The sequence below is a fragment of the Serinus canaria genome, chromosome 1 (genome assembly GCF_022539315.1).
Source record: "Serinus canaria isolate serCan28SL12 chromosome 1, serCan2020, whole genome shotgun sequence".
Classification (NCBI taxonomy): Eukaryota; Metazoa; Chordata; class Aves; order Passeriformes; family Fringillidae; genus Serinus; species Serinus canaria.
Window position 1 is genome coordinate 41,806,848 of NC_066313.1, and position 18,047 is coordinate 41,824,894.

General features: G+C 41.1%; 1 protein-coding gene across 1 annotated transcript; it reads right to left on the minus strand.

Moving 5' to 3' along the window:
• Positions 1–1,945: 1,945 nt before the first annotated feature.
• POGLUT3 (protein O-glucosyltransferase 3) lies at positions 1,946–16,280 on the minus strand. Its single transcript, XM_030234836.2, has 8 exons — positions 16,055–16,280; positions 11,065–11,262; positions 10,410–10,696; positions 9,438–9,654; positions 7,908–8,104; positions 6,752–6,946; positions 5,624–5,728; positions 1,946–4,783 (listed from the first exon to the last, which is right to left on the minus strand). Exons 1-8 carry the CDS (start codon positions 16,278–16,280, stop codon positions 4,658–4,660), a joined length of 1,551 nt encoding a protein of 516 aa, XP_030090696.2. The 3' UTR covers positions 1,946–4,657.
• Between the last annotated feature and the right edge of the window lie 1,767 nt (positions 16,281–18,047).

Here is an 18,047-nt window from a genome sequence, read left to right on the forward strand (position 1 = left end):
AAAGTATATATGCAGCTTCTTGAAAGAGCAGGTCTTACACTTTCAGTCCAGGCCTGTAATGCCAAATCAATGTAACTCACTTCTGTCAAATCTTCTGTGTACTGCATGACTAGGATATATTGTGATAATGTATATTAGTAAGGTAAATTATTATACCATACATATTAAAATTATAAAAGTATAATTATTATTAATATATAACTTATATATTATATATAACTTGGCCTTACAAGCCAACACAAAAATACATGAAAAATTTTGTCAGCATTATCAAGGGAGACAAGACCACAAATAGTGTCAAAAGTGTCAGCACAGAAAGGTTACATCACCTCTTGGAGACACTCAAGAGCTGGGTTCATCCTCCTGCTATGTGACTAGATAAATGCTTGTTGTGTGACTGAAAAGCAGCTCATAGAATAATGAACATCTGGAGGTCACACAGACCCAGCTTCATCTCCTTGGGGACAGCCGTTTGGGATTCTTTTTCCCTCACCTAACAGGAACTTCCCATGATGCAGCTAGTGTCTGCTGTTGGGATTTCTGCCGTGTCCCTCTGAGAAGTCTTCTCTCACTAAGGCTGACCCAACCCTGCTCACTCAGCTTGTCCTCACACACCACGTGCCCCAGTGCCTTTATCACCTCGGTGGTCCATGTTGGCTGTCAGTGTATTTATTGTATAGGGGAGTCCAAAACTCAGCACAGGATGCCAGCTGCAGTCTCACAGCTGCCTTGGCCTGCTGGCCACACTCCTGCTAGTACACCTCCTACTTATCATTGCTCACATGATGGGACTCACTTAAGGGATGTGCTACAGGTGTTTAAAATTAATTCAAACAAACATAAAAATAATCCTTTTTCCCTTATTCTCACAGCAAAACTCAAAATTAGTGCCATAACATAATAGATTTTCCTATTAACAACTCAACACAGAAGCATTGTACTCAAAACTCAAGCATTAGTACTCATATAGCCTCATTAAAATCCTATAAAACTTCTCACAGACAAGAAGAGTCTCGCTGTTAAATCCTGTGAACTTAAACAATAATAATATAAAATCTTGGACTTAAAACCACCCTTACAGACAAAATTTTTGCAAAACTGCAGTGCTAAAGGAGCTGATCATATCATAGGTTTATATAATGCTTCTTTTCCTTATTATAGTTTCTTTGCAAGCCTCTCAGACGTGCTCCAACAGGTGATGTATGTTTTCCCTGTCAGCTCTCCTCCCTAACTAAATAATTTACTTTGTAATGTAATAAATGTTGGGTGTATGCTTCCCAGCATGGATGCTTGAATCTAACATTCCATCAGACAAGCTTTGATTATAGGGTTTTTAAAATTATGGATCTACAAGGCAGGCCTGGCACAATTCTGTCACCAGTACATTGGTGATCTTGAAGTAAATATAAAAAAATACAGTCTAAAGTATATATGAAACTGTATCTCCTTTATGTTCAACAGATCAGGATTTACTAGTTCTCATTTCAAGACAAAATTGAGGTTGGGTATTCCCAAATGTGGGTGCTTAAATATATTGGGACATACATACGGCATAAAAGCAGTGTTCACTATATGAAGGTTCACTGTTAAGGTTGAAGAAATCTGAAAATAAAGAATCTTAGGTAAAGACTGTGTCTTCCCAACATTTCTGGATGTCAAACCCCCTTTTGCAGATTCCTGTTTTTGAAAACACTGGCCCTGGGACTATATATTATTATATACCATACACTATTTCAAACAAACAAACCTGCCTCTGTCATCACTGGTAAATCCCTGACAAAAACAGGACAGGATTTACTCTCTATTTAAAAACTGAAATTACTATAGCAAAATTTAGTACTGTGGTATGGTAGCAGTTTTCCAAAACTACCACCAAGAGATTTTTACATGTTTGAACAGTTGCTGTTCAAGAACTACCACAGAATAATACAAAGTCCAGTCTATGTATGCCACTTAAAAAGTCTATTTAATGTATGTATTACACTTCACATGCAAAAACAGGCTTTACTCAATATTAAGCATTTTCTGTAACACACCAGGCTGATGGGTATCAACCTCTCACCAAACTCACATAGATCTGACATCTTTTCTGGCCTGGTGGGGCACTTGTTATGATTGTTCTTCATTACAATTTAAATTGCACATAGTAGCACCAACAGAAAGAAGAGAGACTTTGCCTTACCTTCTTTTACCTTTGGAAGAGCTATAGCTATCAACTGAACCACATTCTCCTAAATTACTATGGACTTGTAGTAAAAGTTCCACCATCTCTCTACTATTTTTAATTACAGCAAGAAGATGAGTGCAGTCATATTTTTCAGGATATTTCTTGCCTGTGAGCTATAAAAACATCTGTAAGGCACTCTGTTGACAAGCCAGTCTTTGCTTTGAAGTGACACTTGTTACAAAAGCAAGGACTTTTTATGGCAGAGAAGAATTAAGAACAGTTTCTTCCCCTTTTTATGAGGGATGAAAGGAGGGATAAAATATTCACATTTATTTATATTAATTATTTAAATTTTATCTGATTCTTCTTTCAGTTTGAAAGTCTTCTGTTTCAAGCTAGGCAAGTTTTCCTACATAGGTATTTCCAAAGAACCAAGAAGTATGTGTCATGCCTCCTCCTATTCTCTCCCATTTTAAAAAATACAAATGAATCACTTTTGGACTCTTGATTTGAAATATGTGGAACACTTTGTTGTTCAACCATCTTTTATGCTCACTTGCCTTTGCTGAGCATACCACCTCCATGAACACTGGTAAATATAAAAAGCACATGGCATAACGGGTAATTTCCCAAAATAAGATCACGTAATACAGTAAAAATGACTGTACCATAGAACAAAGGGAGAGCACATACTCAGTCTTGAGTGTCAGCTTCAGCAATGGAACCCTGCTCCTGAACTTCAATGTAGAAAACTTTATGTCAGATGAGTTGAACACATATTTATAGCCTGAAGTTCTAGGACCGGATTTCATGCTAAATAAAAATACAGCTACTATGAGTGTTAGAACCAGAACAAAGATGATTATGGGTAGAGCAACATGACACAAGTTTTTTTCTTAACTGCCATAATGTAATAAATGACTGATGGACAGTTGCATCGACCCCTTTAGAAAGCCAAAGTTCTTTCCACATTTAGCATACTGCCTTTCTTCCTGTTCTAATGCAGAAATTTTATGCAATTTGCAGTGCAGAACCAAGAATGAAGCCTGCATGATGTGTAGAGCACTGAATTTTGTGCACCAAATCAATCAGACAAGTCCACTGTGTTGAAGACATCTCCATTCTTTTTAGTGCCAGGAGAATTTGGTACCCATGAAAGCATTTATTTGACTGTGGTGAGTCAGGAGCTGCTCAGGCAGGCTGCATTAGCCAAGATGGAAACACAGAAATGGGTGCTTGTGGGCACTGGTCTTGGTATTGGTGTCTCCTTCCAGGACTACTTATGCATTTTGAAGTAGACAAACTTGGGCAAAAATCAACAGAGGTATCTGGAGCTGCATCCAGGACTAGGATTCCTCTTCTGCCCCATCCAAAGGCAGACTTTATCAATAAAGTATGACCAGATCCTTCTGCCCTTGTGAAATTTGCAATGCTAGCTTCAGGGCTGCACATCAACTTCAGCAGAAGACCTGAAAACCTCTTGTCCAGTCTGGAGCTAAGACACCCTATGGACAAAATGGCTTTGAACTAAACCAAGGAGGACAACCAGCTTTCCAATTGCTTTACATGGACTCTAACTCCTAGACTATTACAAAAGAATTAAATCTAGGTGGTCTAAAACTCTGCTAATAAGCTTCAGGTTTCACATAATCCAGAATACTGTGGATGGTATTGTTGAACTAAGACACCAGTGCTTCCCATGGCCTGAAATTCCCAAGTCCTTTTGTGGATCTGTGCCTACATTTACAGACACTCACTGGCACGGAACAGGTTTTCAGAGTGGTTACTTGGCACCCAAGGCACTGTGACTGTGACTGCTAGAGAGTCTGTTTTAAAGCAACATTTAATTCTGGTGATTCACAGCCATGATGCTTATAAACATATTTTTCTAATCTCTCCCCCTGCTCTCCATTTCCTCTAAAATTGATGAGTGTTTTATCATGCTGTCTGTTACCTGTCATAAACCACAAAATAACCTGAAAGCATGACCAGATCTGATATTTATAATCTCAAATATTCATTTTCTTTGTCTAGTTCAAAAATTGTTTTGAATATAAGAAACAATCTAACACTGAGGTAAACTTTATGAAGAAATCATAACACTGTTTCAATGTACCACAAATGCTCCTTTAGAATAACTTGCAGGCACTCATGGCAAGATCTTTTGCAGTGACTAGTTCCTCACAAAACTTCGGTAAATAGGTCCCATCTGGAACACGAGCAGCTCTGTGCTCTGCTTCCTGATGCTGCAGTACATCAAACAAATCCCCCAGACACTCCCCACTGCAGGCCCAATGTCTGTCTGGTGGCGGTCATGGAGCCAAAACTGTGAGAACCAACACTGTAGATCAGAATGAGCAGGAAAAAGGGTATGAAAATACAAGAAGAATACATAACTAAGAATGCCTGCTACTGCATAAGAGTCTTAAATTTCACAGCTTAATTCCTATTCCTGCATTTTAAGTGGGTAATTTTCTCCATCCAGTACAGTTATAGATCTTCCCTTAAAGGCTTTTTCCTGTGGCAAGTGCACACTGAGTCCCTGTCATCAGGCTGAGGTACAAGTTCCATTCCATCCCGTATTTCAGGTTTGCTGGCTTGGCGTTCAGCATATTTCTGAAATATGTAAACAACATTTAAGAATGCTATAAGCACCAACATATAATTCATGAAGCAGAATTTTCCTCCTCCCTTCCACTAGAAGCCTACCTTTATCCAGGCTCCTTATGTCATTGTTCACAACCTCTGCACAAGGTGTCTTTGTAACACAACTACTAATGGGCTACATTGCCTCTGAAAACCTCCTTTCATGTTCCTGCCTATTATTATGGTAATGTGAAAATTGTCATCATCTGTGCCTAGCCACTTTTATGCAGATAATGCATAAAAATGTCATTTTTGTACACTGAACAGTTCCATCTTTTGTGTTAACCTGTAGCTGGTGAAGCTGCCATCGAACTGCATAGCAGTACAGGAAAAAGATACTTTCAGAGAGGAGAAACTTTGTTTACTAGAGATTTGCATTTTCTAAGGAAGAAATGACTACTGGGCCTGCTTCATCCCCTAGACTCTACTAGTCACACTTCTGGAACTTCTTTTCCATATATTCATTGCTTTGTAGTAGAGTAGCTCATGCTGTAAGTGTGAGAAGTATGAAGGGAAAAAGGAAGAAAACTGGATACACAGATTATCTCCTACAGAGATCTACTGGAAACCAAATACCAAGTGACAATGAAAACAGGGCTGATGGGGATGGGGGCAAAAAAAATTTCCTGATTCTGTAAAATAACCATTATGTCAGGTAGCTTCTTTAATTAAGAAGCAGGGTTTAGCAAAGCTCTTCACACTGATCTATGAATAATATGTCTGCTACTGATTTAAGTAAGGACTGAATATGAAATTTATAGCATCAGTAGCAGCTGGGGGGAGAGTAATAAAGTGATCTATTGTACTCACCTGGAGCACTTTATAATAGTAGCAGTAAAACCTGTGAGGCTGAAGTAATTCTCTTGCCATTAGTTGTCCTTGTTTAGCAATTTTTCTTGCTTCCTCATCATTTTCCTGGAAAATTCAGATGAAACAAATGAATAACAGAGCAACTGAAAGCCTGACTAGCATTAGAAGTTTTATTAAATGGGCTATTCAAATCTGCAAAATTAACTGCAATTACTGGTAGATTGCAAAGGCATTATTAAAATTGCAGATTTGCTTAAAAATACTGGATTGCTTTTATTATCACTGCTGCTACCTTAGGGCTATCAATAACAACTTTCATGACTAACTGTACAATTTTGAAGACTCAGGTGATTACTGCTCTACTATTTTGTCCAAGCCACAAGCCTCTTCAAAAGCAGTTCTGATATCTCCCAGACCTACTTAGTTTTACAGAGGACACAACCACAGATCTTGTCCAGTCCAATGCAATGGAATTGGTCTTCTTTTTAAAAATAACTGCATGAATTCATGTACTTATTCTCAAGCTTTTTAGGTCTATGTTGCAAAGCTTTTAGTACTCTTCTGATTCCTTAGGTAGAACTACAGTACTCTCAGAAAAGAAACTCTTCCTGTGTTTTTTTAACCTTAACAGCTCTTTGACTTAAAGCATAAAATGGTGTTTTCAACCACAGAATTGTATCTGTTTGCTTACAGGATCCCAGCCTCTCTGGGATCTGTACTCTGAGCGTGTTACAGAGAGCAGCAATTTTTTGTACATTTAAACAGAACATGCAGTAACTTCTGCACCAGTCAGGGCCTAAAAAAGCTATAGCATTAATTAAGTAGTATCTAGGAATCTGGTTGTTTCTTTCACAATTACCTTAGTCAGTATGCTAAGGCTCTGACTCATGAACTCTTCTGCCCATACTTAAAATGAACACTTAAGTACTGCCCTAAATAGAGATAGTTATTTCAAATATAGCCTTCCCATTTTATACTAACAACAAAATGTACTTCCTTTATTCCAGGATCTCAACAGAATTCATGCAATATATATATATATGTGTAAGTACAAAAGAAGAGACTATTAAGATAAATTGTTTATATGTTTTTTCATCACTTTGAACTTGAATCAATAATGGAACTTACCTTAGCCCATTTTATTTTCTCTAGCAAGTCCTCTAAGTTTCTCTTAACTGGAACATAATGTTTCCAAGGTTTTAAACCAATATAAAAGTGTTCATAGTACTGGGAATCTTGCTTCAGTACCAGGCTGTCACCCAGCAAGAGGTATGGAAACCTGTAAGCTGCTACAGTGCCATCTACATTCACTTGGTATTTGTACTACAGCGTGAAGAGAGAGGAAAAAAAGGGGAAATGTTTTGTATCAGAATGGGAACAATGACTGTATAAATTATTATTTTAAGAGGCAAGAAGTAATCATGTTTATTAATTTTCATCTTCAAACTCGTTTCAATTTCATGGTCCTCTGGACAAAATAATGGAAAAAGGATTTGTTTTCAACACGAGGCTGACAGTCAAGAACCTTTGTGTCACGTGAGCTGGCTGATCTGTGTCCTATTGAAGTGTCCTGGCATAGAGCAAGGGCTACAGCAGGGAAGGAAATAAAACTAATCTATACTTCAATTCAAACAGAGTAAACTTATTTTGACTTAACAATATTATACAGAATAACCTGAAATGTATCATTATATAAAATAAGCTGAATTATTATACTAGGAATAACCATGAATGTACTGCTTTGGCAGATGTTCTTGGCTGTTACAGCATTTCTGAAATACCGAACTTCAGAACAGAATTTCAATTGCTATATATTATAATGGCTTTATACAGGATTCTGTCCTCTTTATTTTTTTATATCTCTCTTGCAGTAGAATTTTTATGTTAAAGTACAACAAAAACACTTTTATATTTTTCTAATTTGTTACTATAAAGACTCTTTCAGACATCCATAGTGGACTTGAAATGGCTGTAAGTTGTGTCCCTTGTTTTCATATTTACCCCAAATCAAAGAAACCCTGATGGTGAGAAATCCAGTTTCTCAGTCTATTAAAACATAATAAGCCAAGATGTCTCTCTAAAGGTCTTTCTTGGCTTTCTCTACAAGTGTGTCACACTGGGACATTGATTACAGGTGGTTTATCTACTCTGCATGGATCTGTGCTGCTATAGCAGCATAATTGTTTTGTTTACTGAAAAGAATTAACAAAAGTAAGCTTTTCAGCTTTTCAGTTGGTAAGAACTTGACAGCAAAATTAATCCAAAACTATAATTTGATTACTACCTTAAAGAAGTCAAAGAAGCCCATCAGCTGAGCCTTCCCTAGCTCTTTTTCTTTTTCTCTGAAGAAGAAATATCCAGTTATTCCAGCATCTAGTAGTTCAGGATTTTCCTTGGATAACTTGACAAGATGGAGACGTTCCTCTCGGCTGTCTCGACCTCTGAATAAAGCCCTCTCAGTTTTGTTTTCCCAGAAGGGGCCTATGAGCAGTGAGTGATAAGGCAAAAGCAAACAGCAGTGAAATGTTCAGGATCTGTTCAAGGCAAATAAGGTTTGACAGTGGTATTACACTTGGAGACATGGTAGGACATGCATGGCTTCCCATAACCACTTATTAATCACAGGGTTAAGCTCCCAATTCTGGTTTCAATTTTGGGATGAGAAACTCATACAAGAAAAATTGGAGAATTGCTTTTCTACTCAACAATTTTGTATTTCAATAACTTCAACTATCTGAAAGCTACCTAAGGGATTACAACAAAATATGTAAGGAAAACACTAATAATTAAAGCAATTCTCCATCCATAAAGCCTGCCACAATAACCTAATTTTTTTAGTAAAATCCACCTCTGTTACCCAGTAATTTAGTAGGTCCTTGAAGAACCACTTAATGAGGCCTTAAAAAAGAAAGTAAATGGCTATTTTGTGTCCTCTAAACACTGAGCAAGAGTCTGGAAGACTTAATCTCTGCTTACTGCATTAACTACGCCCTTCCTCACCTTTCTGTTGAAAATTTCCCTAAAGGACCTACTAAATGGAGTAGTCTCTTATGCCCTCCTAATTGGAAAGGCAGCTGTACTAAAACAGTAAACACACAATGCCTCTAACTGATCATTTAATTGAAATATTTAATTTAAAAACTAATAAAAAAAAGAGGAACTGAGAACTTATTAAATAAAAAGAAGTAACTTTCCACTCCAGTTTTACTCCTTAGGTATTGCTTATGCCATTTGTTTGATCCCTAAGTATTCTTTAATTTCCTGAGGGCCAGGAAGACACCTGTCAGTAAAGCTGACTCCTCTTTCAAAGCCAGAAAAGCAATTCAAGAGATCTCGCTCTAAGTTATTTTTTCATATAGACAATGTTTTCTAATTTGAAAGAGGTTGTAGCATAGTATCAGCTTACTTCTTTCAGGATTCAAACTAATTTTTTGTAAACAGAACACTGGGCCACAAGACGGTCAGGAAAAGGGTTAGTCTGTGATTAGAATAAATATATTTGAGCCCTTGACTGAAGAAAAAGGCCTTTCAATTACATTTAGTTTTCCTCTGCCAGGTCACAGTAGGCATCTTCTGGATACCTTTAATGTAAAATTCAAGTTTATTGCAAACTGGAATTCTTCAGTTTTGGTTCTAAATGATACACCTGCTTAGTGGCAGTGTTGAGAAGTGTTTGCAATCTGTAAAGACTAAGCTGCTTGTACTTAGAGATTTCCCAGGGCACTTGCAACTGAAGACTTCAACACATTTGAATGCAACTTGCTTCTTCAACGGAAATCACAAATTCTTTTTAAACCCCCGGTCTCTAATTCACCTGTATTTCCTTGAATGGAAAGGAGATCATTGGTGACTCCACGCAGGGTTTCCAGAGTTGAGTGGGTTACATCATACGTCGGCAGGATGATATCTCTGGAATCCACGGAGCCACACCAGGAGATGACAGGTATGGGCCCAGGGGTGTCATTAACCTTCCTATGCTCAACTGGCCAGTCTCCAACATTGAGATAAAACTCCGCGTCAGGAAGACGAACCTAGATGTGTATCCAGTAACACAGAGAAGCTGTCTGTCACTCTTACATCTATTCCTCAGTTCTCTCTTGTCAAGCAGACTCAGTGCACCTACTGGATAGTTCATAGATTTAGCTGTGCTTAATGCATGAATTCCAAGCTTTTTCCCTGCAAGCAAGTTGGAAAGGAACACCCAGAGGCCACAAAACAGCTCCCAGTTGGGCCTTACCCTTGAAGCTTTCCAAGCATTTTTATTACTGCCAGGAGCAGCCCCCACACATTAGTCCTAGCACCCAGTGTTGTCTTGATGGAATGTCAAATCTTACTTCAGGAATTATACATGTGAAGATACAACAACAATTGCAGTACTGCCATATTTAAATGTGTTTAGCCCGGACAAGAGATGACTGAGAGGGGGTCTTGTCAATGCTTACAAATATTTTAAGGGCAGCTATCAAGAGGATGGGGCCAGACTCTTCCCAATGGTGCTCAGCACCAGGACAAGGGAAGACAAGCATACACTTAAACACAGGAAGTGCCATCTGAATATGAGTGAAAACTTCCTTATTGTGAGGAAGATGGGGCCATGGAACAGACTGCCCGGACAGGCTGTGGATATTCAAAACCCACCCTGGAGATGATCCAGCACAACCAGATCTGGGTGAACCTGCTTTGGCAGGGGAGTTGGACTAGGTGCTCTCCAGAGGTCCCTTCCCACCCAACCACACTGTGGTTCTGTGATACTGCCTTAAGAGTCTGGGATGATCCAAACTGATACCTTCCTGGCCAGTGACAGGAACATTTCATCGGAGAACATCTTGAAGTCTGTGTACTTCCCTAGGGAGCGCCGGTAGATGTGATTATCCAGGATAGTGTAATGAACAATAGCACCTCTTGTTTGGCTGAACTTTGCTGGGATTTCCTTAAGCATTCGCTGCAGGTCAATGGTGGGAAATGAAATGAAGTCTTTTGTAATCTGAGGCTCTTGGGATGGACAGGACATCATGTCCTGCCAGACCTCAGGGTCTTCTACAGGACAGTCACAGTATTCATGATAAACTGGTTCTGTGGAAAACAAAGCACCCAGAGTTTGTATTCATGATTCTACAGCACACATAATTTCTACATTACAGTGGCCTGGCATCTTTATACCATGCTTTCTACAGTTTTCCTAGGAAATCATCCTTCCTATAATTTCTGGAATTTTGCAGTGTAACTGAAAAAACAGCAACATTCTTCTCTTTTCAGAAACACAGGACTTTGTGTTATCAGCGTGAAATTATCCTGCTAAATGAAGGTCCATTTCTGTGAACCTGCCAAGCACACGGGGGATTCAGAACTGTTTGAGCTGCCCACAGCCCACGCATTGCAGTTTCAAATATACCCTAACTCAGAACTTTGACACATTACACTAGAACAAAAAATACCCTTACCTTTCAGAATATAAGGTGATTGAGCTACATGCTGGTCACCATAAAGTATCTCAATTTTTAAGCCTTTTGTGACACTTCCATACATCCGATACCGCATAAGGAATGTACCATCATTCCTATCCAAAGGCCGAGGTGTGTAAATTCTGGTGACTTCTTTTGGAGAAAGTGCTTTAATTATCACTTTAAACTGTGTTCTTCCTGGCAAGTAAAAAATAAATAAAACCAGACAAAAACACTTTAAGCTATTAGAATTACATCTAGTAAATAAAGGTAAGGAGCAAACTCCACTAAATTAAGACCACAGAATTTAATTTCTTTTTCACTACAATTTTTTCATTATACCAAGTCGGTAAAACTAGTTTCCAGTGATGAAATATCATCCTACCAAATATACTTAGTCATTGCACACCTTTAAATGGAAAACCTGTAGCTGTAGAAAAAAAGTTAAATATTTGATTATAAGACAGAAAGAAAGGCTAACAGTATTTTGAAGCTAAGATTAGGTTTTATTCTAAGTTTTCAAGTTAGTGCTCTGAGGAACAATAATTTCCTGTAGAGTAAGAAAGACAGGAAACCAAGTTAAAGTAACAGGAGAAAAGAATACTTGCCAGCTTGTGGAAAGGCAGTTGCAGCATGCAGGAGTCACATACAAATTGTTCAGCTTTGGGCTGCTGCTGACTGTCTTGCACATTTAAAGTCCCAGCTACTGAAAAGCAGTGATAAGAGAATGATAGTAGAGATGTTCCCTGGACATCTGTCTGACCTGTGCTTAAAGATCACCAGCATTTCACCATTAATGCACTAAGATATGGAATAATTTATGGACAATATGAGTATGCATTACCATAAATTTGTTATAGTCTTTAGTTCTATCACAACTGTCATTGCCACCTTTATTAATAAAAAAAAAGGAGGGGTATATATTATTCATGAAGTATGACAGTCTAAGCATTTTGAATTAAACAACTACAATGAATGCTACCACCAAGTAGTATACAGAAATAAATGAAACTGAAAAAATCCAGATAAAATCAAGATGTTACTAAAATCTGAGTATGTCCCAACAGCACTAAATGGCTGAGATGTCAAAGTTAACTCTATATTTTGCATCCACAGATAAACACACTGAAGTGGCAATTACCAGTCTTTTAATGATTAATAATGTCTTCCTTAGATCACTGGGTCTTGAAATTGGATTCAAATCAAATACTGTGCAAGATTATTCAGATTAAATGACTCTCCTGAAGGAATGAACATCTCTGCCTCTAAAGGTCACTGCAAGTCACAACTACCATTTTAAACTTGCTTCAAAGTAGGTGACTTCAACAAGTACCCTCTCCCTATGACTATCACCTAGTGTTATTTGGTTGAAGAAGCACTCAAATCCAGAGTATGCCATGAGGTTCACAAACAAAACTGTTTCCTGTTGGTATCACATCTTTGTCTCCTTGCTCCCATTTTACTAAAAAGCATTTTTACTGGGTATAGTGATTTCCCACTGAAGAAAAGTTAGATTTCAGCAGTCATAAAAATGAGTGAATATTGTGAAATCAGAAGTCAAATATTACTGAATTTTATACCCTTGTCCTCACCTACAAGTAACTAAGTGGGTCTTTTCCCCTGCTGGTTATGTATGTCCTGCTCTAGACATGATGAGCCCTTGATCAGCCCAAAGGATATGTTAGGTTTAGTTGGTGGCACTTTAGACCTAGGAATCATTTGATAAGGGAAGTGACTGATAACAAAGCTCTCTGGGAAAAAGCTAACTCCAGTGAAAGTGAAGGGGAAGAAAAACGAGACTAAGTATCTCATGTAAGTACAAATAATTCATTGGAGGAAACAGATTTCTTGTCTGCAATTTACAACATGGATTGTGTAATGGGGCAAGACCTCTTCTGCATACTTAATCATAACAGCTTTTTGCTGATTTTTAGTTTTTATTTGGAGGAAGTTACCATGGTACTTTCACTCATGTTTTTTTGTTTCTCTCAATCCAAAGGAATTATTAAAGAAAAATGTGTCCTTGTTGAATCAGCACCAACAGTACTTCTCTATTACCCTGAAAACATGTCTGGGACAGCATTTAAAGTACAAAATAATTTCCCAGTACTGAAGAGAGACTAAAACATAGACACAGTCAAAATAGGATACTTTAAGAAATGTAGATAATGACTCCTGCTTTACGCATTTTTTTTCTTTGTTGCAGCTTGCAAAAGAGGTACGCCATGCATGGAGGAACAAGTGACGAAATGGAGGGGAAGAAGGAAAAGGTAACAAGATACTGAATTCAGGGAAACTGCTAGAAAAGAACAAAAAAACCCTAGTCATCCTATTTCTGACATGTACGCTGAAGAGAAATTAAAAGATCTGAAGATTTTTTTGATTCAACTGCTCTACTGGAATCGTTGCTGGTTACTTTCACAGATGGAAATCACAAAATTGACAGACTCACTACAGAGACACACAAATTATTAATCTATACTTTCAGAGAGCTGGATGCAAGAGCATATATCCAGTAACAAACAAATACAGGACTTGTGTGTGACCATCACAAAAGCCCAGAGATCATGGTAACCAAAGATCCAAAGGGAGGTCCTGCAGTGCCCAGGAATGAAGGTGACTGAACCGAAATGTACAACTCTGTTTGGCAGCACTGGAACAAGAGCTGGAAGAAGCATGCCCTGCTCTTTGAAAGCATTTGGTGAAACCTGCAGGAATATCTGGGAGGCCTTGAAAAATATTTATTAGCACAGTATAATCTGAACAACAGATAATCTGAAGAGATGATCAAAGATATCTGAGCAACAGTTAACAGCTGATTTTATTATGGTCCATAGTATAGAAAGACATGGTTGGCAGTTGTTAAATCTAGGATAAAACCTAGCAGAAAAGAAGGATAAGGTCTATCCAAGTAGCCAAAGGAAAAAAAATCTATGCAATTTACACTAAATAAAGTTCTGTATTTTCAGGATTTTCTTAATCTTTGAAATAATTTTTCTAGGGAAAGAATGAATTCTGCATCATTCAACATCCTGCTACAAAGGCAGGTCAACCAGTTACAGCCTCCAGGCTGAAATTCCAGTGTAATGTGCAATGGGCCATATCAATTCTGGTGAACAGACTAGATATTGAGAAAACAATTCTGGATTTAAAAACTCCTTATTATGCGAGTTTTAGAATAGATCCCAGTAAGTCCTGACCCACTTGACCAAAATTCTAATGTACATAAAAAACAATTTAATAGATTTGGACACATTTCACAAATGTGATGCCTTAACTGTAGCTCTGCTGCTCTGATCACAGTGTTCCTGTTTTGCAATGGAGGTGATAATGTCAATTTTTTACTATCTAAACAGGTATATTTAGAGATGTTTTTAGTTTATGTTCGAGAGCGGTGCCTGAATGAATATTGTTAATTGTAATTCTTAATGACATTCTACAGATTTGAACATTTTAAATCATTATAGAACAGAAGTTTATAGCAAGGGTCTCTACTACTTCAAACAGTGCTCATGCACTGGAATATGATCAACTCTACCACTACTGTTTTTAAGGATCCTTGGCACCTAAATAATTCCTAAACAATTCTTGGCATGGGACAGCAGTTAGCACAGGCCGAGGCAGCAGCTCTTCCCTGCTGGCAGCACTCATGCTCTGTCTTTGATTCGAGGCCACAGCAGGTCATGGGATGAATGGAGATCACTCCATGCCAGATGGCATTGGGACTTGGAAATTTTCCTGGGACACTGAATTTATTAACATAAATATGAACACACATGAACATACTGCCATCAAAACTAGGGTCTCAGTACCCATGTCCTCCCAGTTTATTGGAGGACTTACACTAGCATGAGAATCCAACTGAACTTCACACCTTTTCACCTTTAGCAACCTGTTGTTTGAACCCAGGGCTCTCCCTGTGCAGCTGCTATCAGCCCCCACACAACTGGCAGTGAGTATGCAGTCACGTTCTGGACTGCAATTACAAAACTGTGCTGACATCCAGCACCAAGCTGCAACAGCAGATGGAGAAAGCCCAGACCTGAAATATCTGAAGTATCCACGTTCCTGTCAGACTGAAGACATACCCTGTATAATATACGGCTACTCTTTAATTCTGAAAGCAGCAGCTTTCTAAATAATGTGACATGAAGTGGCCACACATACTTGGTAGCTCCCCTCTCAGTACCGTCTCTGTGAACAGTAAATAATACACAGCAAATTAAGTAGCTTCTACCCTATGTAAATTAGCAACACAGGATTTCCTCGAGGGCTATCTCAGGGTTATCTTCATTATAGAATCTGCGACACCAAAGTAAGTTTCATTCCAAATTTAAACTATTAATAGAGTGTGTGGAGTTAACTTGCAGCAGCAAAAAGCTCACTGGCATCATACCACTGGCCTGCAAGAACGAACCTAATTCCCACCCTCAGGAGAAGTGTCGTGGGATGGTTTGTGCTTGTGCTGAGTAAACAAAAATGAAAATTACTCCTTAACGGAGCAGCAGTAGGATAACAGAGCCCAGAGGGCTCTGCTGACTGAGACAATTTTTAAGCAACTGGTGTGTGTGCGGCATTAAAAATAATTACGTTACCACTTCCCAGCTGTGCACTGGGATTTTACGTCCACTAGCTCCAGGAACACTGGTTCTTTCTGAGCTTACGGTTCTTTGCTCTAAGTTCCAAACTGTTTAGAGCGGACTACTGGAGAGAGCAGAGGAGGCACTGGGCAACACCAGAAGAAAGGAGGCTCTGACCATGCGCTTCTCTTGCCATCCTGCGTGTCCCGGGCGCTGCGGGACCGGGCGCGGGGGGCAGCCCGGGAGCAGCGATGGCACAGCCACCGCACGGAACAGGGAAAGGAAGGAAAGAAGGAAGCAAGGAGGAGGGGAAGGGCTGGGCGCCTCCAGCCAGGTTTTGCGGCAAAACCGCGGCCCGGGCTAGGGTCTCCATTCCCGCCCCTACCCGCCCTGGAGCACACGAACGGTACCTGGCGGGGAGCGGGAGAAGTTGTGTCCGGCCGCGCTGACCGCCTGGATGTAGAAGTACCGCACGGGCACGGTGAGCCCCGCTTCCAGCCCGGGGCCCCACGCCAGGCTCCGCTGGGCGCTGACGGGGTCCGCCGGCTCTGCCGACTCTGCCGGCCGCAGCAGCGGCCCCACGGCCCCCAGCAGCAGGAGCAGCAGCAGCACCAGCAGCAGCCCGCGGCCCCCCATCGCCCCGCCGGCCTCACCGGCCTGCGGCCACCGCTCGGAGGGGTCCGGGGCCTCCTCGGGCCCTGCGCGGCCCCCGCCCGCTCCCCGCCCCGCGGGGCGGCCTGACGGCCTCGGGGCCGGGCAGGGCCGGAGGGAGGCGAGCAGAGGGCCGGGCTTTCCCCGGGCGGCTGAATCCGTCGCCGCCTTTCCTAATTCTTCTCCTCCTCCGGGCTGTCCCGCGATGTCCCCAGGGAGGTTGGGGAGGTGAGAGCCCAGCCCAGCCCAGCCCATGTGCGCCAGACTGCGCCGGCGGCGGGAGCGTCCCCTGCCCGCAGGGCTCCGGCACAGGAGCGGGCTCGGAGCCGCGGGAAATGCAGCACTGTGAGAGTGCTGGGAGAACGGGGAGCGGGCTCGGAGCTGCGGGAAATGCAGCACTGTGAGAGTGCTGGGAGAACGGGGAGCGGGCTCGGAGCTGCGGGAAATGCAGCACTGTGAGAGTGCTGGGAGAACGGGGAGCGGGCTCGGAGCCGCTGGTCTGCGGCTGCTGTCCCGAGGGGTTTTTCTTCCCTGACTGTGGGCGCTTTGCGGGACGCGCTGAGGAGCAGGTGATCGGGGGGGGTGTGTTGGCCCCCGTGTAAGAACACGTTACCTGTGGGATTGCTGTAAAAGGAAAAAAAAAAAAAAAAAACCACAAAACTTGACATAATTTAAAATTCCTCTCTGTTTTTAAGATTTCCCATAGCAATTGCATTTACAGCGAAGAACAGAGCAGGGACCCTGTAAGGACGCACTGACACACGGTTCCCTGTCACTGGGCTTAGCTCCCTGTCCCAGAGAGGAGGCTCAGACACCCAACCATGCCCAGGTGCTCCTGAGGTCTGTGGGTGAGGTGCTGCTGGTGGCCCTGATCAGTGCTGTGATGCTCGGTGAGGGAGAAAAAGGGATCACAGTATTATCCTATAGAAAATGTAACAACAAAATAATTTCATGGATTTAAAATGTTGGGTTACAAGTAAAGAGGGCGAAACTCCAGTGATTTGTCTCCTAAGATTGTTTTATCGTTTTTACCGTTTGCTGCTACTAGGAAGTATTTCAAGGTATGAGTAGATGGGAGGGCTTACAAGGCTATGGGAGAATTAAATCAAGCTTCTGGGCAAGCCTGGATTTTCACATGCAAAGCAATGAGAGCACAAATGAATTCTGCCTGGTTTTGAATAACATGAACTTCAAGTCTCTGTGCGTACAGACCATGAAAAACAGGTTCCTTGAAGGGGGAATTATCAAGTCTGGTTTCCTCCTTGCTTTTGTCTTTAGTCTCTTCAATTCCCTCACTTCAGATAGCCACAGATCTCCACGACATACCATGTCTGATACTCCCAACAGGTGAGAGAAAACTTGTGTAGTGTTGCAGGGCAGGGCTGAGGTCAGGTGGGGACATCAATCTGCAGATCAGGATCAGTCCCTGTGAGGGGAATTGGGGGTAGCTGCCTGTCCTGGGGTTGTCAGCCTGCAGATAGGGCCACTCTCAGCAGGGAGGGCAGAGGAGAGATGGAGACCAATGACTTATGCCATCAGTGGGGCAGGGACTGATGGCCCCAGACCTGAAATGGGGACATACATGGGGAGCCCTGAGGAGATGAGGGGATCAGGGCCTGATGCTGCTCTTGTGCCACCGTCCCTGGGAAGGAGCCACCCCTGTTCTGGAATGGGCTGGGACCAGCTGTTGGGAGCAGCTCTGAGGGAAAGGCCGTGGGGATTCTGGTGGGCATGGAGGGACATAGGCCATCA

Coding starts and splice junctions, on each gene's coding strand:
- POGLUT3 (XM_030234836.2), bottom strand. CDS start 16,280: ATGGGGGGCCGCGGGCTGCTGCTGGTGCTGCTGCTGCTCCTGCTGCTG. Junction 11,263..16,054: donor CTTCTCCCGCTCCCCGCCAG/GTACCGTTCGTG, acceptor TTTACTTGCCAG/GAAGAACACAGTTTAAAGTG. Junction 8,105..9,437: donor TTCCATTCAAGGAAATACAG/GTGAATTAGAGA, acceptor CACTGCTCATAG/GCCCCTTCTGGGAAAACAAA.